Below are 24214 nucleotides of genomic sequence, written 5' to 3'. Positions count from 1 at the left end.
TGCTCATATTTTACATATTTCTTATGCTTTTTGATTTAGGAACACCAGCAGAAAGCGGACAAATCCTGTTTTTCAAAAGGCCATTTTGATGAGTATTAGCATTAAGGCCCTCAATGGAAACCAGCCACAATATATACATGTGTGCAAATTATTTCTTTACTCTTTAATTCATTTAATTTCATTCTTTTAATAATTATTAGCTCAAAGAGTGTGTGTGTGTCTTCTCCCGGGGGGCAGCTGTTCCCAGGCCCTCGGCAGCCCTGTTTCCTCCTCTGCCAATTACTGCTGTGTGCCTCGATGTGTCCCGGTGTGAATGCCAAGGCGACCAAAGTGCCCACCAATCCCCCGTCATTAAAGACTCACATTCACTCCTCTCATTCACTGATCTTCCCCACGGCTCGTATGTCACTCCGGCGGCTTATTACGGCCACTTAGACACACTGCAAGAAGTGTCCCTCTGAACAGGGGACACTTTACTCTGACCAAAATAAATATTTGCCACAGAAGCGACATGACACATAATGTTTTTACCTAAGAGGTTAAACAAAAGTCCAATACACAACTATCACTGGTGTGATTATGAAAAACAAACAGCTTAAACTTCATGAAAATTGTTTCATTTTTGAGAAAGTCATTTTTAAATCATATAATATTCAAACAAACAATAACTGTAATTAACTTTTACATACATTTACAGTAATGGGTTTAGTATATAAATAAAATAGAGCATTTAAAGCTAAAACAAAACATACATTATAAAATACAGTTATGTTTGTACGCTGCAAAATAAATAACTCAACATTAGTCCTGAATATGATATTATTTATATTTGTGTGCAGAAGATTTAAGGACTTTGGTGGCTCCGTAAAAACGTTTTTTGACAAAAAAGATCATTCACAATTAAAGTTATTGATTCAATAGAAAAGAGACATCTACTCTCTGACAGGGAAATATATTATATATTATTGATATGACATTTACCAGGTGACTGAAGTCAGTTTCATGGTCTGTTAATTGGTTTAATTATTAAGGTGGTGAGGGATGGATGAAGTCTATGTTTAAGGCAAATAATGTTGGTCAAATTATTATTAAAAACACAATTACATGAAGTGATTGTGTAATGCAAATATTATATATAAATTATGTTGAAATTAGATTCTGCACCACAAACAAAATTAGAGAAATATATCAAAAAAATATGAAACAAAGATTATACCCAACAGACATGCTGTATTACAGTTTTTCAGATCGCGATACTGTAACAAATGTTCTTTCTGGAAGAACATTTTTCAAACAAGAAAATACAATTTATGTGTCTTATTACAGTTGTTTTTTATTGTGTATCTTATTAGGGAAATTTAAAATTGAAAAACCTTAATTCTTTAACCCCATCTTTTACTTTTTTAATTTGATTAAATGTTACAAATAAGAAATGTATGTTTTGAGTTAAAAACATATTTTTTATTTTTGTTAATATTAATATATATAGTACCTTATCATTTTGTTATTTTTATTATCTTTCTTTGTTTCTTGGATGGTATGGCATTCTTTAAATTAAATAAAAATGCAAGAAAAATAAATACAAATTGAAGAAAATTTTTATGAAATGAATGAAACAGTCCAGACAGATAAAGACACTTTTAGATATATTGATGAAATTAAAATAAGGAAACTGGAGTGGGGGTGAGATGACACCTCTGTACTGGTTACTGATTGGTGAGTGACGGTGGGCGGGGCTTACTGGTCAGCTGTCACTCACAGGGCTGATTGGAAGCTGCTGATTGGACAGCTTCCCTGAAACAAGGAAACCAAACAGACAGGAGCAGAAACACAACATGATATTAATGACCTGATATAAATAAATAAAAAATATATATATATAAAATGCCATGTTTGCTACACACAAGCTAACATGCTAGTTTATGCAGCTGTTGTCTTCAGGTGGGCTGCAGTTGTTTGGCCTTTCTGTCAAAAGGAGGAAACTCAATGGAAATTGAACAAAACCTCAGGGTGTACTGATCCAGTTCAAGAAACATTAACCATGCTAATGCTTTGAATGTAAATAAATTCACATTTTATCAGATTGTGATGATAGAATCTAATGAAATCCAGTTAATGACTCGAGTCCTGCAGCACTGAAGAGGATCAGCTGGTTCAAACACATCTGGACATCTCAGTTCGGTAGTTTATATTTATATTTAAACTGAAACAATTGTGAAGTGTGTCCTAACTACACGTTGAATTACAGTATAGAAGCACTTTTATTTCTGTGATCTGCATTTCCTCTTTCCAACACTCAGAAACCACAGGCCATGGTCCCGCCCACACTGTTTGATTGACAGGTGAGGTCAGGTACATACAGTGCAGAAACACCCCAACAGGAAAACCTCACAGATTACCACTTTAAATGCAAGTAAAAAAAAATCATTGTTTTTGTGTAATAATGCAGATTATCTGTCCACATTGGTTGTGATATTTCTTGCAGTGGAGCTGTTAGGGATCAGTGCCCATTCTGCAGCCAGACACCCTGTTTTGTTGTGTTTTTTTGCACAGAGTAAGCTGCCAACATGCTGCCAACCTCTGCTGTTCAGAGGGGGAGAGGGGTGAGGTGATGGAGGGGGGGGGAGAACAAGCATGGTTTAATCTTTATCTGAGCGTACAGGTGTGTGAAACACGGGCCGACTCTGCTGCACAGTTTACGGGACGATACGAGGAGCTGGTGAGTTGTCTTTGTTGGATTTATTTCAAGAGGTCACGGGGTTAAAATAAGATTCATAAAAAAGATTTATATTAAAAATAAGTTATGCATTTTGGACAAAAGAGTGTCTGATAACCTTGGGTTCAAATATCTGACAGACGGCTTTAGATTCAGTTCTCCAGCTCATCATTTAGTAATATGTACCTTTGAATTATTACATTTTCTCTGATTAATAATAAGACGTCACTGTTCAATCTGTGTCGGTACTCTCTGCATGGATAATTTGAATTTCATTTTTGACTTGCTTGGATATACTTCATGATTTGTCATTGACTTCTCCTTAAGATTTTTGTGGGAAGACAAATGAATATTCTGCAGAGAGTTTAATGGATACAACACCTCACTACAACATGACAGAGGAAATATTATGAAATGATGTTTGGCAGCACAATTTAAAGGGAGACACAGCAAAATTGGATTGATTTTTAGATTTTGTCTGTTTTTCTACTGTAGATATCTCCTAAATTCACCATATGTTAGCATCAGATAATGCCTCTTTAGCATATTTAAACATAACATTTCAGAAAACTTGTAATACAAAAAATAATCGTCTTAATGTCAGTAATTAACTGGTGAAGTTTCATGTTGATATCTATTTGTTATTTTTTTTACCCTATTCACCTGTAGTGTCTTCAAAATGTATGTAATTTTACAAAACATATCTTTAATATGAGTTTTTTCTCAGACTCTGATCCATAAATCTCCACTTCAGTAGCTCTTACATACATCTCTATATTCTGAAGGTTTTTTACAGAGGGGTTTGTTCAGATATCATTCATAGCCTGATTTATGCAACATTTTATTAAGAGAAACATGGAAGAAAAATGAGAAATAAAAAATTCCCTCTGTGAAAACCCTTGACTCTGATGTCAACAAAATGAAACAAGAATTTTGAACCTGGCTTCATCCAATGTTTAGATTTGTTCTTCTGGAAATCTGCGTAAATGTGCACATATTATAAGATAAATGCATTATTTGCATATTTAAACATATTTTTAAAAACATATACAAAAAAAATAATTGTCTTTAGTGTCTCTTCTCAATAATTTAACACTTTTTATTTGGAGGGAATTTAATCACATATTTCCCGCCCTGATACCTTCAAAGTCAATGCATGTTGAGTTTCAGTTCTTAGTAATTTTACCTGCAGGCTCGGTCTCTATTTCCAGCTCTGTTGTGAACCTGAGGCCACCAGGGAGCTCGAGGTCCACTGGTTTGAGTGGTGTGGACTAAGACCTGATGACATCATTGTTTAGAGCCCAGAAAATGCTTTTCAAAACTCCCAAAACCCTTTTTACCTGAGCCATGAGGATACGGGGGGTGGAACGGGGGAGTGAAACGGGAGAAACGTTGATCCGGTTTTGTGTGTTTTTGTGGTTCCAGCGGTGCTTCAGCTCGGTCATGGCCGACTCACAGCATCATCGCCTCTGTCTCCTCATCTGTGTCTGCACAGCGTTACTCCTCCTGCTCTTCAGCCAAGGTACGTCTGCAGAACATCAGAGGTTTGAGGAATCTGTGCTTTTTGTTTTTGGTGTTGTTGTATTGTAATATTTTGTCCGTCTAATTGAAATGTATGAAAAAGCAAAACTTGTTGGAACACCTTCAGTTTAATGAAATCCAATTCAGTTAAAAGGGATGTTTTCTTAATGGACTGTTGTATTGGATTGCATTAAAATGTGATGCATCTTCTCATGGAGGCTGCAGCTTTCAGGGACTAAAAAGTATTAAATATTATAAGAATAATTGGTAGTGTGGTGATATAACAGTATTGACAAAAACTGTGATGTTTAAAAACACATAATTGATATTGTGTAAATAATCCAGCTACTCTTATAAAATGTTATACATACAGTTATGGTCACAGACTCTCTCCATCTGCCTAAACTTGTAATTTGAGTGTAATTCATTCGTCAAAAAAAGACACAAAAGGCACAATCAATAAGGTTAAATATGAATTTGATTGCTGGCTTCATAGTTGCTTTTTCCCTCCAATTTTTTTTTAAATAACACAATTATTTAATTGAATATTTTTGCCATGAAAATCTGATACTGTGACATAATAATAATAATAATAATAATAATAATAATAATAATAATAATAATAATAATGATAAAAAATCAATACATAATTTTGGTAATAATACAACTACTACTAATAAGTATTATTATTATTATTATTATTATTATTATTGAGTGACTCTGACTAGATTTTTACTCCATACATGCATTTCTTATTTTTTTTATATATATTTTTTATATATTTTCTTTACAACTTTTCAAAACAAGTTCACAAAATGCCTCACAAAAAAACAGACAAAAAAAATATATATTGCATAAATTATACAAAGTAGAAGCTAAAGGTGACAAAAAATTCTATACACAACTGCAAATTATGATATTAAACAAATAAACAAGACAGTAAAATATGAAAAAAATAAATAAATCTTTGTTTGATTTCCCCGCAGCGTTAAGAGACAGACGGCAGGAGGACAGACACAGAAGAGACGTCCTCCTGGACTCCACAGGTCATTCTCATCTCACCATCCTCTCTCTGCTTTCATGTTATTGCTCATTTCAGGCTTCTGCTGCTGAGACAAAGAACAAATATGAAGTCAATCAACAACAATTCACAACCCAACACACTCAATATGAATCCATTTTTCATTATGACAAAGAAAAACAAGTTTTTATTGATATAATATCACACAAACGCAGCCCAGCACCTGACAGCTGGAATCATTATTCTCTGCTTGTTTGTTTACAGACTGTTTATGTATCATTCATAGTGTAGAGTTGGAGCTTTCTTTAAAGTATTGCTGATGAAGATCTGCTAAATGATTTAGTTTTTGAAGAACAGTAATAAGTCTTTCATGCAAGAATAAAACTCCAACAAATAGTATTTCATTGATGATTTGTACTGAAAGCCTCTGACATAACACCATGGAAGAGTAAAAAAATGAAAAAGTATACAAGAAACTAGAAGGGACACCTCTACCAAGGCTGCACAGTGCTTCTACACCCATTCATTTAAAGGAAATATTTCAAATTTTGTCATCTTCATCCTACTACTGTGTATAACAGGGCCAAAATTCTGTGGTAAAAGTCATACATTTACAATAATTTACGAGAATTGGTTTCATGAGGTTGATCCACATTTTTTTTAGACCCATGTTTTTTTTTCAAAATAAATGTATGACTCTATAATTTTGACTTTTTAGTGAGTTTATCTCTTGGAATATTACCCACCTCCCCAGGCTCTGACATATTGGTTTTTACCTACAATGGCCCTTATACACCATTGTTTCATCCTGATTTGGATTTGCCCTAAAAAGACAGACAATTGGTAAATGATTGACAGTTTTTTCTATTTCATATTTGAAGAAAGTACAATATGATAACAAATAACCCCAAAATCCAAAATACATATTCTTTCTCTTACCTGAAGTATTATTTATCAAGATGGATGTTTTAGTTGTGAGTCGCAGAGATGTCTTCCTTCTCTCCAATATAATGAAACTAGATTTGACTAAACTTGTTGTGCTTAAAGCTCCAAAACCAAAAAACATTTGAAAAAAAACTCAACAGCAATGTCTCTCTCCAGAAATCATGACCTCGTTACTGACGATAATCCACAGTTGTGATCATGCAGGAACTATTTTCTTTCAACCAGAACAATCCAAAACAATCTAGATTGATGAATTGCGTTGCTGCAAAAGGAAGATGTGTCATTTTTGATTTTGGGGTGAACCATCCTTATAGAAAATCTTCTCAAAAAGGACTTCTAATTATCCATTATGTTAAATCATAAATCTTGCAGCTAACAAACAAATGTGACTGAACACATCCTCTTGATGATAAAACACCTGAAGGATATCAAAGAAAGAGCCAGTATTACCTCGATAGATGAGACCAACCTCTTCACTGAACCCGGTTATATTAATAACTAACACCCCACGGATTCATTCCTCTGGGTAATTGTTCCTGTTTTTGACATCTTGCAATTACACAGCCACATTTTGCTGATGCAGCTAATTCCATAATAGAGATTAAAACCAGAATAAGCTCCCATTGACTTCTGATGAGGCTGTATGTGTCTGCTTTTACTTCCCAGAAATCCCAGCAGAGCACATCGACCCCGCTGCCATCGACCTCACTCCCCTGGTCAATACTTTAATAAATACGAGCCAATCGGGTACGTTGTCATAATATCATTCATGTGCGGATCAATTCTGAGCTGTAACTCTCTCATGTATGTCGTGATTAAACCTCAGCTTTTTTTTTTTTTTTTTTTTTCCTACAGAGGTCAAACTGAAGGCAGGACTGCTTATCTTCTTACACTGTCAGCTTTAAAGGACCAGTTCACTCAAATCACAACACTTTCTCTCTTACTATAAAAGGCATCTCTCCATGCACTTTTTATGTGCTGATGTTTTGTAACATCTGCCTCTAAATTGTCAGCCTGCAGCCAGAAACAATGGAGGTGAATGGAACTGGGTTTGTTCTGCTCAAAGCAACAAAACGTGACATTTCAGAAGAGAACAAACCGCTATCTGCCGAGAAAGTGTACACTTTACTCTCTATTATCAACAAAACATGGTCTCACAAGGCTTTCTGACCACATCAGTGTAAAATAATGTTGTTAAAAAAATGATACAAAAAGAATCCCTCTCAATCATCACTATGACAAACTAGAAGAATGTCTGCAGAGACCAGGCAGAAACCTAATACATACCAATTTGCTCACAGTGTGATCATAATAATCCTAATTGCGTTAACTGTTCAATACTGAAAGCAGCACAAACTGAATCCTGCTCTCCTCCGTTGTATCAGAGTCTCAGGCTGTGAAACCAACAGGTTAAAGTGAACATGTGTTTTTTGGGAGATTTGGGTGAACTGGACTTTAAAGAACCTTTTTTTACCACAATATTACCTTTTTATATTACTGTCTTTGTGGTGACATTTAGGGGATATTAAGTATAATGTGATCAATTTGAATGCCTGCCTCGAGGTTTTCTATATTTTATGAAATGTGAATTTGTCTTTACCTCACAGTGCTTTGCCACAAACAACATATTGTGACATGATTTGTCTTTTTGCCTGCATGATCTTGCCTAAACCTTTACGAAGTAGTTTTGCTGCCTAAACCTAAATAAGTTGTTACCTTTTGAAGGCGGAAGTTTATTTTTGAAAAGACTGTATTCGCTGCACTTTAATCAGCATTTTTCCTGTGAATGATGCCAACCAGTTCATAATCAATCACTTCAATCACCACTGTGTCACCTCATCCAGCGATAGACTAACATTCATTTATTTAAATAGAAATCCTCCACATTGCCACTTTAAACATACTCTAGTCTCATAATATAACATTGTCCTTATAGTGTCTCTTGTTGTCCTCCAGGCTCCCGGCAGCTCTTCTCCCTCCTCAGTGTGACGTCCTACAGCTCTCTGGCTCTCCATAAACTCACCCTGCTGGTCTACAACAGTAAATACACACACAATACTATGTATATAATACTCTTTAAGAAGAGATATACAACATATGTAAAAGCTGTTATACTTTGTGTTGGATCTCAACGTATTGTTAGTGACAGTGTACTGGGTCCATTTCTGTGATAAATATAACTTAGTCAGTGGAGCCATCTAGCGGTTTGGATGTGTAGCTGCAGTTAGGAGATTAGGGAAACACTGATATATTTTATAACTCTGTTATCATGTATTTCTACAGAGCCCTTAAGGTGGACATGGGGGAGAGAGGAAATAGATGTGGGGGTAGTGTATATATACTTTTTGGTTCTCCTAGGAAATATTTTGAGTGGGAAAAAGTACATCTGTGACGTCTGTTTGACTCTAAATGGAGCATAATTTACTAAATGAACATCATGCTGTATTGAAGAAGACTTGAAACTAGAGATTGAGACCATAAACTCATGTTTACAATGTTTACTGAGGGAATAAATCAAGAGAGAAGTAGAGTCATTTTCTCATAGACTTCTATACAACCAGAGGAGTCGCCCCCTGATGGACACTAGAGAGAATGCAGCTTTAACACAAGAAGCTTTGACTTCACTCGCCAGAACCAGAGGTTGCAAAAATTAGTTTCATTTTTAAATTAATTTAACATTTACATCAGATCATGTTTCTTTTAGTCTGCACTGTATTTCCTAAAACCTGTAATCTGTCAGATCTCTGAACTCTGAACTCTCTGAACTGATGTTTGTTTTTACAGTTTCCAGCATTAAAAGTGTGGAAAGCAACAAGTTCAGGAGAAGATTCTGCTACTGTGTCACCAACGAGACCAACGACCTCACAGGTGAGCAGCTTTTTAAATATTTCATTTGAGTTTTTGAGTATTTCAGCTAAAAATGTCCCTTTATTTCTCATCAGACTTCACGGCCATACTGTTGGACGTGATGGGAAACTCGTCGAGTTACCTTCACGAGCTCTTTAAATCTGCCTCCATATTATCAGGTGGGTGTGAATGAATACATCTAAAGCATGTGTTTCCTGTTGTTCCTGCTCTTTTTAATGTGATATATATATATATATATACCTACAGTGTGTTTTCTGTTTGTGTGCCTCAGTGAGCCAGAGAAACAACTCGGACTGTATCTACATCTGTGTGATGGCAGGTAAGATGGGTAAGTAGAGCTCACTGGATCCGTTCTACTGAGTTCTATTTAAAACTGATCCACTGTGTGTTTAATGTGATCATTTTATTCTGCAAAAGTGATACTGTAGAGACTTTAGATAGTGATACTGCAAAATGGGATAAGAGGTCGTGGGATATCCTGGTATTTTTGGCATATTGCATTTAAAATACTATGTATTGAGACGTACTAAAACTTTCTGGCATACCTAAGTAGTATGGCAGAATGGGTATTGGAACACACATCTTGTTTTTAGGAATTAGGAATAAAACCTTTTTCTTCTTCTTTTGTGTCTCATTCTGTAAATCTGGCGTCACATTGGAGTTGTTGAAATCAGCTAAATATTCAGCCATGACATTGAAAATATTTTTAGATAAATACTAAACTATGCTGTGTGTCCTCCAACATGACAAACTCTGACAAAACCTGCCGTCTTATTTTTAATATTTTTAATATTTCAAAAGCTGTTTTAGTCACAAAAATATGTGAAAACAGTGTCCAGGTTGAAAGATTCCAAAGTTATGCTTTAAATTATAAAACGGATGAATACATTTATATTTTAGGACCAAACATTAAAGATGTGATTCTCAGATTTTGTCAAAGGAAGTATTTGCCAGTTGCATGTGTTTTGTTCTGTGCACTTATAAAAGGTTAAGAGAATGTGACAGTAAATACAGATATTATACATGTAACATCCAAAGTGTCTTTTCATGGACTGAGTAGTCCAAAAGGTTTTCTCCTCATGGAGTGATTGTGAGTGATGGTGTTGTGTGTTCTGTCCAGGCAGAGAGGTGCCGGAGCTCTGGGAGGTCGGCTCCATCACGCCGCTCTTCAACCAGACCATCGTGGAAGGACCACACAGAGGTTTTTTTCTTCAGCACACACTGATGCTCTTGCCTTTTGTTATTCCATTTCTTACCACCAAGTGGCAGCGTCGGCTCAGGATACAAGCTCAGATGATTATGGAGATTTTCCTCTAAACTCACAGACCATGTTGCAAATATTTAAAATGAAAATCTTAACGAAACACAGGAAAGCAAAAGTGTACATGAGATATTTTATCTTCCTTCAGTCATAGTTTTGTAGCGTCAGTATTTTCCCTGTTTTCCACACTTAAAGATTACATTTTGGAAGTCAATATGAAGCAAAGACGAGACTTCTACTGTTCGATTGTCATGAAAGAAAAGAGAAAGATAGTTTAGAAATGTTAAGGTTTCACAGAAGATTTATTGATTCAATACTAGATAAAGTGTAAAACATTTTGGTTTCTTTTTGGTATTTTGGTGTGGTTTGTGGGTTTCAATTACCTCTTTCTCAAATATTTAAAATTAAAAAAAAGAAGATTAGGCCTTATCTTAGACTTAAAACCTTTCTTTTCTTAGATATTTAATCATCTTTTAACCTCTAACAATAACACAACGTGAGTTTAAGACATCCATCCTCACACCTACATTTACAAATGATTTGCAGTTCATTTTAATATAATGTTTGGTTTCCTAAAAACTGTTTTTGGAAGATTTATGACTTCCAAAAATAACAGTTTTCATCTTGCGACGCTAAAGTGACTTCCTGTTTGATGTTGCATGATTAACATGGCTGTAGATGTTTTATTATCAAACTATTTACAGATTCCTAAAGTTGATAAGACGTTTCTAAACTAGTTTAGTCATTTACATTTTATTTATTAATATTGCTAATTTGATAGGGACAGTGCACATTAATAAAACATCACTGTAAATGCAACAGTGTTAACAACAGAGTTAAGGATTAAAATTACAAAGTTATTCAACATTTATTATTTTATAAGCGTGCATAAACAATAATAAAAGAAGAGAGAATATTAATATACAGTAAATGAAAAACATGATTCAGGATACTCTTATAATACATCACACATTACTAAGACATGCAACACAGAGGCTCCTAAATAACACATGCAATGCAAATAAATGAGGGATAATTATGTTAATAGAAACGTGGACTAAAGACAAGATTATGCTGCATTGTTATACACATACAGAGCAGAATCACAAACCATAAAAGCATACAGAGTATATGAAATAGCAGAAAAACAATAAAAGACATGCATGAATTCACAGCTAGCTGGAGCAACACAATCCTGTATTTTATTCAGATTTAAGTCTTATTCTTCAAAGGGTTCCTCTTCCTCCTTCCTCCCTTTTTCCTGATCTTTTGGTCTCTCTTTTCAAGTAGGTAACGTCTCCTCCTTCAGACTCCCTGTCGGTGAGTAACTCTGCGCTTTAAAAAAAAAAGCTCATTCAAGCATCTGTTGTCCTCTTCAGGACGCTTTCGAGAGCCGTTCTTGTTTCCAATCATCTATTTTAAACCTTCAGAATGGCACCAACTGCCCACCAATCTGAGTCACATCTCTCCATCTGGGATGAGCTCCATGTTAACCAGCCGAGTCGTTTCTACTGCACATGGTGAGTCTCCACGGGAGGCCCGAGTTTCATGTTCAGACTCCTTCTGTGAAACCTGCAGACTGGGAACGAGCTTCTAACGGTCGCCAGAATAACTTTTAAAAGCTGTGAACAGGAATAAGCTACTGGTTTATCCGTACTACGGCTACTGAATGTTATCGAAATGTCCCTGTAAAGATCAAGCATCATACATTAGGGGTAAAGGTCCGTTTTTACTGTTGATTTTTTGCTATCTCAGATGAAAGTAGACACTGGTGAGAGAAACATGTTCAAATCTGTGGTCATCAATCTAAAACAATCGCCCTAGATAGACAACATTTGGGGGAAAAAGGCCTGAAAACATCAAAATCCTCTAAAGACTACTCTGATCTGAAAATTTGAACCCATAAAGAGTTAGTTTACACACTGCACAACTGAAAATGTAATAAGTAATGGGTTTTTTTAAGTGTCTGCAAATGAGTCATAGTTTTATAATGATATCAGGGAGTTTTCTAGAAAGTTAACGATGTAATTTCGTAAAAAATCTACAAAAACTTAAAATGTTCTCGCTAGAATTTAAACTTATGTTAAATAATAATACATTTTCCTTATTATTGTATTCTTTTTTTCATTATTGTAATGTTAATCTTTGAATATGTTGAATTGTGTAATTTCCAGTTTAATATTTTTCTCATTTGTGCTCTATGCTCAGTAATATAGCTTATATTAGCTGAGCATCTGATTGTTATTAATTGAAAGTATTTCTTTATATTTTCTCATTGTTCTGTCCAAGACAATTCATGAACAATTATTGTTAAATTATAAGGAAATGATGGACATGTGTAAAAAATAAAAATAAATTCCAGGGTTATTTCTAAACAGCTTTTGTGAAATTATTAGGATTAGCACATTTACTTTTATTTAAATGAAGAAAAATAAAATAAATGATCTGGTATATGGAGGAATCTGAACTTCTACAACAGCTAAATGTAATCTATTAAATTTCATATTCACTTTATTAACTAAAAAATACTGATCATCACATTTACAAATTTTGTTTTTACAACCAAAGATTGATTCATCAAATAATTGACATTAATTATTGGTTGGTTATATGATTTTTTCTTCTCGTTTGTGTTTGAATCATTAGTTTCCCCAGCAACTACCGATGACACAGCTGCTACAACAGCGAGGATGACCACCTCCCAGCCGCTGTCAACAGCTCGTCAACCTGCAGCCATCGCGCCTCAAAGTCAAACCACAGCGGACGAACCAGAGACGACACAACGAGGGACGACAGGAGCAGTGATGACGGCTCAGACCACAGCTACAGAGAGAGGAACAACTCTACAACCAATCACGTCCACGCAACCAACCACCACCCTGCAGGTCACCACTGATTCTGTCGCAACAGCTGCAGCTCCAACCACAATAAGAGCTCCACCAACCACATCAAGCATAGTAAGACCTCCATCAACCACATCAACCATAGTAAGACCTCCATCAACCACAGTAGGAGCTCCATCAACCACAGTAGGACCTCAATTAACCACATCAACCACAGTAGGAGCTCCATCAATCACAGTAGGAGCTCCATCAACCACATCAACCACAGTAGGAGCTCCTTCAACAACAGTAGGAGCTCCATCAACAACAGTAGGAGCTCCATCAACCACATCAACCACAGTAGGAGCTCCTTCAACAACAGTAGGAGCTCCATCAACCACAGTAGGAGCTCCATCAACAACAGTAGGAGCTCCATCAACCACAGTAGGACCTCCATCAACAACAGTAGGTGCTCCAACAACCACATCAGCCACAGTAGGAGCTCCATCAATGGCGTTAACCACAGAAGGAGCTCCACCTACCACAGTGGGAGCTCAATCAACCATAGTAAGAGCTTTATCCACCACATCTGCGACAGTAGGAGGTCTATCAATCACAATTAGAGCTCCATCAACCACAAATAGAGCTTTATCAACCATAAGAGCTCGACTTACCACAGTAAGAGCTCCACCAACCACAGTAGGAACCACATCAACCACAGACGGAGCTCCATTAACCATAAGGACACAACCAACCACAGACAGAGCTCCATCAACCATAGTACCAGCTCCATCAACCACAGTACCGGCTCCATCAACCACAGTACCGGCTCCATCAACCACAGTACCCGCTCCATCAACCACAGTACCAGCTCCATCAACCACAAGAGCTCCATCAACCACAAGAGCTCCATCAACCATAGTACTAGCTCCATCAACCACAATACGAGCTCCATCAACTATAAGAGCTCGACCAACCACAGACCAAGCTCCATCAACCACAGTACAAGCTCCATCGACCATAGTACGAGCTCCATCAACCACTGTACGAGCTCTGTTGACCACTGTAAGAGCTCCATCAACCATAAGAGTGCCATCAACCACAGACCGAGCTAGACCAACCACAGTTCAAGCTCCATTAACCACAAGCACAACCCAACTGGCCACAGCGTCCACCAAACCTACAACTTTCTTACCAATCATTAGTCTGACCCAATTAATCACAGCTACACAGCAGCCGAGTACAACCACCCAGCACACGACTTCTACAGCTCATCCCACAAGACCATCAGCTGTCCGTCCCACAGCAGGATCAACCATGGATCGAAGGACTACAGGGCTCCTAAGCAGGAGAACTACAACACCCAGCAAGTCTGTGGAAACAGAAAAACCAGGTAAGTCAGTATTATTTTTATTATTATATGAGTATACAATAGTTTGTGTAATACACCATCTGTGCTGTGGTGTTGCATATAAGATGTCAACTGGAAGTATGTGCAGTAGGGGGTTTGTTCATTTTTAACTGGAGGATTGAACCTAGCAACATAGTTTAGAGAAATATTACAAAACCAAGACCAAACTGACACAAGGGCTCAGAGAAAAAGACGCAGTAACAAATCCGTCTTCTACTTCAGCGCCACGGATTTATCAACACTGAGCACAGTTACTCCATGGATTCAAACTTGCACAAAAAAGCTAAGAAATCAATGAGTCAGACAGACCAGACTAACATATTCAACTAAGCAACACCTCTACCCAATCTGATGGAGGTTTGGTGAGGTTCACAACTTAAAGGAGAAGTTACCCATAGATGCTTAAAAGGATATTTTTCACATCAATGCTGATGGTCCTGACGGGGATCTTTTCTCTGTTTTTCTGTCTTAATGTACCGGTCAGTCTTAGCCGGAGCAACTTGTGTCTGCATAGTTGGAAATTCACGTGTGAATATACATACATGTCTGTATTTACCGCCAACAGACATTAAATCTATATTCAATGATGCAGATCATTTGTGATCAACTTTGTCTCTATATGCAAATAGCAAAAAACGAATTTTCTGTGTTTCTGTCTTTTCTCCCCTGAAATCTTTGGAGCAGCAGACAATGTTTATACAGTTTCCTTCTGCTAATCCACTCTAATCAGGAAATACAGATACAGAATGTAAGAGGGAGTGCTGCCACTCTAAGTAAAACAAATAAATAAAGTGAAGGCACAAAGCATCTGTTACCAGATGGATCTAGAATGAGCTGCAAACGTGACCTAAATGACAAACTTCCAGGATGATTCAGAGCTGTGTCTGTTGGACGGAGACGAAATATTGAACGAAGTCAGACACCTTTTATGCCCAAACATTAACCCCCAATCTCCAGAGAACATAACGCACAATAGTCATAAAAAAAATGATATTTGAGAGACATCAAACACAGGTTGAAGTATTTTTTCAGTTTTTGTGAGCAGCCTGTTTGCTGCTCTGCTGGGTTTGACTCTGCTCTCAGACAAACAGCTGTAATCACATCAGATGCATTCACTGTCATTTCTGGACACACCGGCGGATACTGATTCAATTTCAGCCTGGGGAAAGGTGTGTGTTAGAGCATGGGAAGGAGAGAGGGAGCCGTGCATGAGGCTAAGATAGTCACCATGGTAACGCAGGCGCAGCTCCCCCCCCCCCCTCCTCCTTTTGTGTGAAAGCTTTGATGGTGTCAAGCCGCAAAGGTTAAAAGCAAATTAAGGCCAAAATATTCAGCGTCTATCCGTCTGCGGCATGATCAGTTAGGATGGAAAGCTGTGTGATTCAAATTCAACGAGATAAAATGTATTCTTAAATTATATAACACTTAAAATTAAGAGCAGTATGAGCAGTTATTATAATTTTTTTATTACAGAATCATTATTCACACATGAAGACATTTATTTAATTTACGTCCCATAAAAACATACATTTATTTTTTTATTTATTTTTTATTGTCTTTGAATGAATTTATTATTTTATAAAAAAATGTTTTATTACAGAATCATTATTCACACATGAAAACATTATTTAATTTACTTCCCAAAAAACATGATTTTTATTTTTTTATTATTATTATTATTTAAATTTTTTAGAGAATCATTATTCACACATGAAAACATTAATTTAATTTCCTTCCTAAAAAAACATGATTTTTTAAAATTTTTATTACTGAATCATTATTAACACATGAAAACATTATTTAACGTACTTCCCAAAAAACATGAATTTATCACATTTATTTTATTTATTACAGAATCATTATTCAAACATTAAAACATTAATTTCATTAATTTAGTTTACTTCCCAAAAAAACATTATTTATTTTATTTATTACAGAATCATTATTCACACATGAAGAAATTAATTTCATATTTTCTTATTTCAATAAATGGAACTCAATGATATATACATTTAAAGTGAATGTGTTTTGCTTTGCTTAAAGGTCAATAAAGGGGAAAAATTACAAAATCATACAACCCCTTCTGATTTATATTTGAGTCTATGGATCTGAAAAAACACACTGAATCTGAATGTTAAAAATTAGAATTTACACAGTATTTCCAAAAATATGATGCAATCCTCCTCCAGTGCAAATTGACCCCCAAAAAAGAAAACAGATTGTTTGCAACAGAGGTCCCAAAACCAGATTCGGACACACAGACATTGCAGTTTTCTGTTTGTGGTAAAACTCGGCTACAAAGACGCTTTGGAGGTTTTCCACATTTAGTCTGACTTGTGTTTCTTTACATGTCCCACAATGTCAGCTGGGGATTTATAAAAGCATCAAAACAATCTCAAATCTCATGAAAGGAAAACACAACAAAACAAATGAACTATGAGATAAAAATAAAAAAACGTGCAATTTATTCCAGTTTCTTATTGATGCATTTAAAATCATGTAATAGACAGTGAATAGTCACATTAATCAGACACTGGTAAACACTGAGGACACGCCACATTTCAATATTTCCCAGTAGAACCAGTAGGTGACAGTAACGTCTCACTGCAGAGACAGCGGCCGCTCCCCCACTGACTTTCTGCCTAGCAACAGACAGAAGGCCGGAGCATCCCGTGCCATTTCTCACCGAGTCATTAGTGTGCATCAAAAATGAGCTGCACGTCTCTGCCCAGCAATGTGTGACACACACACACACACACACACACACACACACACACACACACACACACACACACACACACACACACACACACACACACACACACACACACACACACACACACACACCAGTGATAAGAAGCTTTGGCTCATTGAGGCTGATGTGTGTCATGTGGCCACTGCACATCATCTCATGCCAAGGCTCTGCTGCCTTTTGTGCTCTAAAGAATGGAGACGGCTGCAGGTTTTCAATGTGACTGGAGGAGAAACACAGCAAAATGGCAAAGTTACATTTATATATAAATTATAACTATTATACATATGACCTCTATAGGACATTTATGCACAAACACAAATAAACACCACGTGGTTAAGTAAATATAAGCAGATACAGTGTTTCTGATGCTTCAAATGTTAAATATGACCAAAACATTTATTGCAGACTGCAAGTCATAGCATTTACTGTCATTGACTCTCATTTACAATATGTAAATTAAAAATAATACATGTCTATAGTTGAGTTGTGTTGCCTCTGGACAAACATTCCTCAGGTTTGGCTTTGGTCATCAGCAGACTTGTGTAGTTTAGGAATACATCGTTGTTTGTTTTGAAATAATTACTAAAAAGTTACGTGACAAATTGACATTGGATTCTTTGTTCACACGGGGAACCAACAGCGGTCTCCTGGCTGAAAGATCGTTTTTTGTTGGACTCATTTACTTCCCCATCTCTTCCCGCCCTCTGTGGGTTTTTGTGATCTTTACACTTCCAGTTTCATGATTTATGTGGATAACACACAAAATTATTTATTTGATATCTATGAATTACATTTTTGTAGGTATAGCTTTGAATGCTGGATGAGACCAGCAACTCTCCACATTGTTCCCTCTGATCAGCACATCCCACCTCCCTCCACTATTTCCGTCTCTACCACATGCTCAGAGTGTGGCCCATGTGGGTTGCACTTTAATCTCGTTTTTTGTTTCTTCTGTGTTTTGTTGCAATGATGCAATATGGCCCTAAAACAAGGTTTACCTGTGCTTTTCTTGTTGGGGACAAACATGTTCTTGTGTAAAATACATTTTCTTGTTAAATTTGCATCTACACTTGTTAAAAATCTGCCAAATCAAAGGGAGCTGAGCCAAAACACAGGAGTTGTAGAAAGGGAAATAAATAAACAATCATAGAAGATGAAGACTAACTTATAAACCATGAATCATAAATCTTTTCTAAAGCCTGATTTATAAAATGTTGCCGCTCTGCGTATCGCTCTGAATTGCACGATGAGCAAATAACTGCAGAATGTGGAGAAGTATCTGATTAAAATTTTTCTTTTGAATATGTATTTTTATGGTAATGAGGAGACCGTGTACCTGCAATGCATTAATGATGATTAGAATGCATCGGCACCAGTGATTCCTGTAATGGGAATTTAAGTACTGAAACGGCATTATGCAAAAAAAAAAAGGAATACAATGAGAGAATTTGAAGGATGGGTGTGAGGATGATTTATTCTGCACATAAAATCTCCAAATCCCCCCTTTCAGAGGTTAATTATAACGTCTTTGTTTCGTTATTTTACGTGCCTGTGTGATCATCTTTTTTCTTTGCAATTAAGTTCCAAATTTAGCAGACGAAGTCATTACACTGCTGGTTTCTGTGAGCGTGGATCTGATTGAACACAGATCCGTTCCAGAGCTTTTAAACTCGTGACTGACGTGACCTCTGGCTCTGTCTGTTGAGAGGTTGTCCGTGGAGGAGGCCCGAGCTGACCGATGCCTTGCTCCCCGGCAGCAGCAGCAGCAGCAGCAGCACGACGACCGTCGGCGCTCACAAGCTGCAGCCCTGCGTCCTCGAGCTCTGCAAGTTCTTCTCTCAGTGCCTCTGCAGACCCTTCGGCCACAAGACGCGCATGAAAAGGTTTATTCACACCGTCGACACCGAGATGACCCCGCTGCAGATTGTTCATTTTTCATCATATAAACGTAGAAAAGCAGAATAATGGAGGAGATCAGAATCACAATCACATACAAGGAATATGTGGCTATGTGATTAATTGGTGCGTACAGTAAATAACAAACAAAGTGCAATACTAAAGACATAGTTTAAAATAGAAATATGAAAATTTACAATAAAATATGGTAAAAGGTAAACAAATAAGAGTATGTTAAAGCAGGTATATTATTTTATTAAAGTGTCAGATGAGAGTGAGAGAAGGAACCAAAAAAAAAAAATACATAGAGACGCTGATTAACAGATCTACACCGATATCACCTCATAAAAGAGCACAACTGAGAAAAAGAGAAAACATGGACTTCTAGCAAAACGTCTACATGCTGGAATGAGGGTGGAAATAGGCTGAGAAGCATATTAGACAATAACTCCCAATAAATATAACTAAGCAAACCTTCACTGAAGTGGAGCAAAACTCACTTTGAGGGATATAAACAAGTTTTTCTTAATTAATCAGGAACTTTCTTGTCGAGAGATTTGATGCCAGCTTCTCGCTACGTTTCCTTCAGTGCTAAAAATAGAAATAGATATCACAGGAAAGAACAGGCAATAAATATTTATACACAAGTTACTGATTTGGTTGCAATCTGCTGATTAAAACGTCAATCTGTTTCAGACTTCACTCAGTAAGCATTGAATACTAAAAATAAAACAGGGTTAGATGTTGGATGTAAATAAAAATGCTGGTTGAAAAGTAAAAACTTAGTTTAAGTCAACTTCCTTTAAACTGAAACATCACCTCATTTGACACCATATGTACTCTATATACCCTAACCCTAACCCTAACCCTAACCCTAACTTTGCTTAAAAAAATGTTTGCAATGTTTCTATCATCGATTTCCAGACTTGAATTTTTCAAGTTTTTCAAAGTTCATTGCACATTTTTAAGTTAAATTAAGAAATAACCCCAAACTAATCCTAATAAATAAAAAACAAAACAAAAAACTTTTTTTTTCATACCTTCTCTGTTTGTATAGTTCCATTTTTCCATGTCCAACTTCAACCACAACTTTTTTTGACCTACAAATCATCAAATCATTTTTAGCCCTTTGACACGATATCTGTAGTTCAGTTACCTCTTCTTGTGAGTCTTTAGATTCTTCTAGTGTTGGGCAGCTGATGTTGGTGTGAAGGTCAGACGTTAACAGTCATCTTCTTACCTCACAGATACTGTGACGACAGCCACCTCTGGTATGAGAAACACACGTCTGAGGTGTGTCGGCGGGTCAGGAGAGTCTCCTTCTCCAGAAGTAAGTGGTCTTTACTGTCCATCAATTGATCCATAGACGCTCCAGGTGAAGAACTTAGCGGCTCTGAAAGCGGGTAAATCCTCGTCAGCTGTCAGGATCTTTACACTGGCAGCTTTATCCAGACTTCACAGATCGATGAATTCAGGTCAGAGAATATATCTGCACACTGTACCTTTATTACTGTCTGTATGCCTCTATCCACAGATGTCTTTCTGCTTATTTTTAATGCCAAACAACATTAACATGAAATGAGGCCATAAATAACAAAGTTTAGGTACTGCTAGTACAACTTGTATTCCAAGACAGGTGAAAAAATAAATAAATAAATGGAATGATCACTGATTCACTAGCTCATGTGAACTATAGGCAAGTTTGAGACTTTGGAAAATTGGCTTTATTGCCAGGAGTTAGATGAGAAGATTGACACCACTGTCATGTTTTTGTGTGATGAATATAAGCGTTTAGCCTGCACATGGATGGCAAAAAGTTTCCTTCGAGTTTTTGGTTTGAACACAGCATTACTTTACCTCATCGGGGGATTCTGGGGCACGTCAAACTATTCCTTTTAATGTAAGGTATCCGGAACAACAACAAAAAACAAGTGAACAAAAATGTTCAAAGAAAAAAGACAGCTTAGGCAGGAAGTCGGGATGGGTTCAAACAACCAGAGGACTTTCACCCAGCAGTCCGCTGTTAAAGTCATGTGCAAGCAAACTTTTACGAAACAAAAATACTTATTTTAACCCAAATCTTTCCCTAAATCTAACCAAGAAGTTTTGTTGTTTAAACCTAAATTTGATTTTGTTGAAATTCACGACGTGGTAAGTGCAGGTTGGCCTGAACTAAGAATTCAGACCGTTTCAATCAGTTTTTAAGAGAAATTCTGCAAACTAACAGACACGTTAAAGGGACAGAAATCATAACCTCCCCAGGTGAGATACTTATGGAGCAGGTGATGCATTAGCTAATCTGTTGTTCGATGCTTAAAAACAATAACTTGGAGTGACGACAATTTTTGCACATTGAAGACATGTTGGTGTTTTTTAAACTCTGTTGTGAGTGTGTGAATGAGAAATAATTGGGGAGCACACTTCATCCTTCACCTGTACTGATGGGGACGTGTCAGCCATGTAACTGGGAGTCGGTATCACAGCTCATTAGAGCAACAGCTCTGCAGGAATCTCGACTCCTCCGAGCTAATAGGTTCAAGAGGTCGCATGGAGAGACGCCTCTCTCCCAGCTTCTGACACGCCGATCATCCAGAGCTGATCCCGCCGCCGGGAGGCCTCACACAGTGTCACATCAGTCCTCCCTCTGGCTCCAATTAGTCCTCAGTGTTTATTTTTAGACTCGCTTTTACCAGGCGTTGATTTTAAACTCAGCATTGAGGGAAGTCAAGCTAAAACGTGTTAACTTTCTATTAATAATAATTAACTGTCACAGTTTTAAATACGTGGTTAACGTTGTGAATTGGAACAATTAGGGTTGTGTGTACAAAAAGATCTTGGTTTGTTACTAATGGTGTAACGGACCACTGTCCATCCGTTATCCGTATAGATCCCCTCTCCTCGATTGGCACTGAAATAACTACAAATAGCAATCATTTTGCCAAAGACAATTTATTTGAGTGGTCTTGTAGTCTATTAAAAGGCTAAAAAATATTGGTAAAGACCCGTTTCTATTTTCTGCAGCCGAAGTTAACGCCCTCAAATGTCTTCTTTTGTGAAATAGCCTCCACAGTGATACAAATGTTTATAAAAATTGCAAAAAATCCCATGGGAGAACCTGAAAGCCGTGAATGTATTCGCACTTTTGCTGATGATTTAGTAATTTATCAATCCAATATAGTTGGCTTTTTTTTTCAGTTGACTAATCGATGGCCTAATGATTTCAGGGCAACACGTTATGGCAGATATTGCCAAATTGGTTGCGCCACCAAGAATTTGGCAACAAATTATTAAAAATGAAAATGGAAAATCAAAACAAAACAAAAGAAAAGTAATCATCAGATATTTTGTAATTTTTTTGCCGCATATGAATTGATTACGAATCAAATTTGCATCAGATTCTTGTGGATTGCATAATGGACAGAACGATTTTATGGTATCAGAAAATAAAGGACAAACCTTTTACATTGGAGCTCCTCACAGTGGAGGTTATTGTCTCTTCTGTCTTCTATCATACCCACTGACGACAGGAACAAAAAGGCTGTGTGTGTTTAAATCCTCCTCCATGTTGATAGTCACTTTAGCATTACTTTAGTTTTTAACAGAGCCCAAACACCTTGACCATTCAAGTGATTCTGCAGGTGCATAATTCTGCAACAGGTGGTTATTAAACAATTAACTTGACTTGTTTTACTAAAATTTTAAATGTGGATAAGGTCATTTGTAATGTCTGATTTGTTGCTGATCTTCTGGGTTACTATAAAACCTTTGTCCCAAGTATTTCAAAGATGTTCTCATTAAACTGCAGCTGACAGAAGAATCTGTCTCTGGTTACCTGGTCGTAACCCTCCTCTCCTCCCTCCACAGATCTGAAACAGAGATGCCTGACAAAGATGTGCAATAAACTGTGACCAGAGTGGAAGCAGAGGAGAAACAAAGAGCTGTTCATTATCACAGGAAGTGACTGAAACTACAAACTTTCAGCTGAGTAAACTTTTGGAACATCTGGAGAATGTATGGAAACTGGAATCTTGTTTCTAAACTGGATGGTTTGGAAACGATTCACCCTGAACGTCTTCATTCAACTTTTACACATCATGTCATATTTTTGACATTTATCGCTTTAATCTCCACAGTGATGTGATGTTAGATTTTAGAGCCAAGAGGACTTATTGTACGACTCATACCGGACACCAAAACCTGGAATCCTGAAACTGAAACAGTGCGAAAACTCTAAAACTGACGGACTATTTATGAAACTCATATTTAAAGCCAAACTTTCAAAATCAACTGAAGATTTTGAGGTTAGGAAAAGAGTCTGGAATTTAAAAAAAAGTTTTTGCAATTTAATAAAAGTCTGTCTAATTTTCCCAGCTGCCCCTGCTCCATCTCTCTCATGCTCCTTTTCAATCAGATCGATTGTTCCCTCTTAATACATCAAAACTGTTTGAAAGTAGTGCAGTTGACCAAAACTTTAATTTTAATTGACAACTAAATAGCAGAATTTAAACACATATAAACGCTGTATTCGTTTTTGCAATCGTTGAACACAAGTGACCATATTTGGACTGAGGAGGAGTGATTGTCCACCTGTCAATCAGTGTGTAGCCCCGCCCTAAAACATACCCTGCTTTATGGTCTGTTTGACTCCAAATGGACCATAATTTACGAAATGAACATCATGCTGTATTGAAGAAGAGATTGAGACCATAAACTCATGTTTACAATGTTTACTGAGGGAATAAATCAAGAGAGAAGTAGAGTCATTTTCTCATAGACTTCCATACAATCAGACTTCTTTATGCTACCAGAGGAGTTGACCCCTGCTGGTCAGTAGAGAGAATGCAAGTTTTACGACACCTCCGCATTGGCTTCACTTGGCAGAACTTGAGGTTGTAACTTTATACAAACGCAGTCATTGTGTGTGAATGGGTCAATGTGGATGAAAAGTGGCTTACAAATGCTTACAAAAAGTCCATTAACTACCAGATGCAGCTGAAA

At 36.8% G+C, this 24214-nt stretch overlaps 1 protein-coding gene across 1 annotated transcript; it reads left to right on the top strand.

Annotated features, from left to right (window-relative positions):
- Window positions 1–4159: 4159 nt before the first annotated feature.
- Window positions 4160–23124, top strand: LOC129116976 (HERV-H LTR-associating protein 1). The gene is made up of 17 exons (XM_054627591.1): window positions 4160–4238; window positions 5224–5283; window positions 6870–6950; window positions 8160–8243; window positions 8988–9071; window positions 9146–9229; window positions 9343–9399; window positions 10192–10272; window positions 11620–11652; window positions 11763–11852; window positions 12979–13265; window positions 13645–13649; window positions 14303–14394; window positions 14446–14547; window positions 19029–19203; window positions 20464–20546; window positions 23081–23124. The coding sequence occupies exons 1-17, from the start codon at window positions 4160–4162 to the stop codon at window positions 23122–23124; spliced, it is 1521 nt and encodes a 506-aa protein (XP_054483566.1).
- Window positions 23125–24214: the final 1090 nt, after the last annotated feature.

Source organism: Anoplopoma fimbria, chromosome 3 (genome assembly GCF_027596085.1).
Source record: "Anoplopoma fimbria isolate UVic2021 breed Golden Eagle Sablefish chromosome 3, Afim_UVic_2022, whole genome shotgun sequence".
Classification (NCBI taxonomy): domain Eukaryota; kingdom Metazoa; phylum Chordata; class Actinopteri; order Perciformes; family Anoplopomatidae; genus Anoplopoma; species Anoplopoma fimbria.
This window is presented reverse-complemented; position numbering and strand designations above follow the sequence as displayed.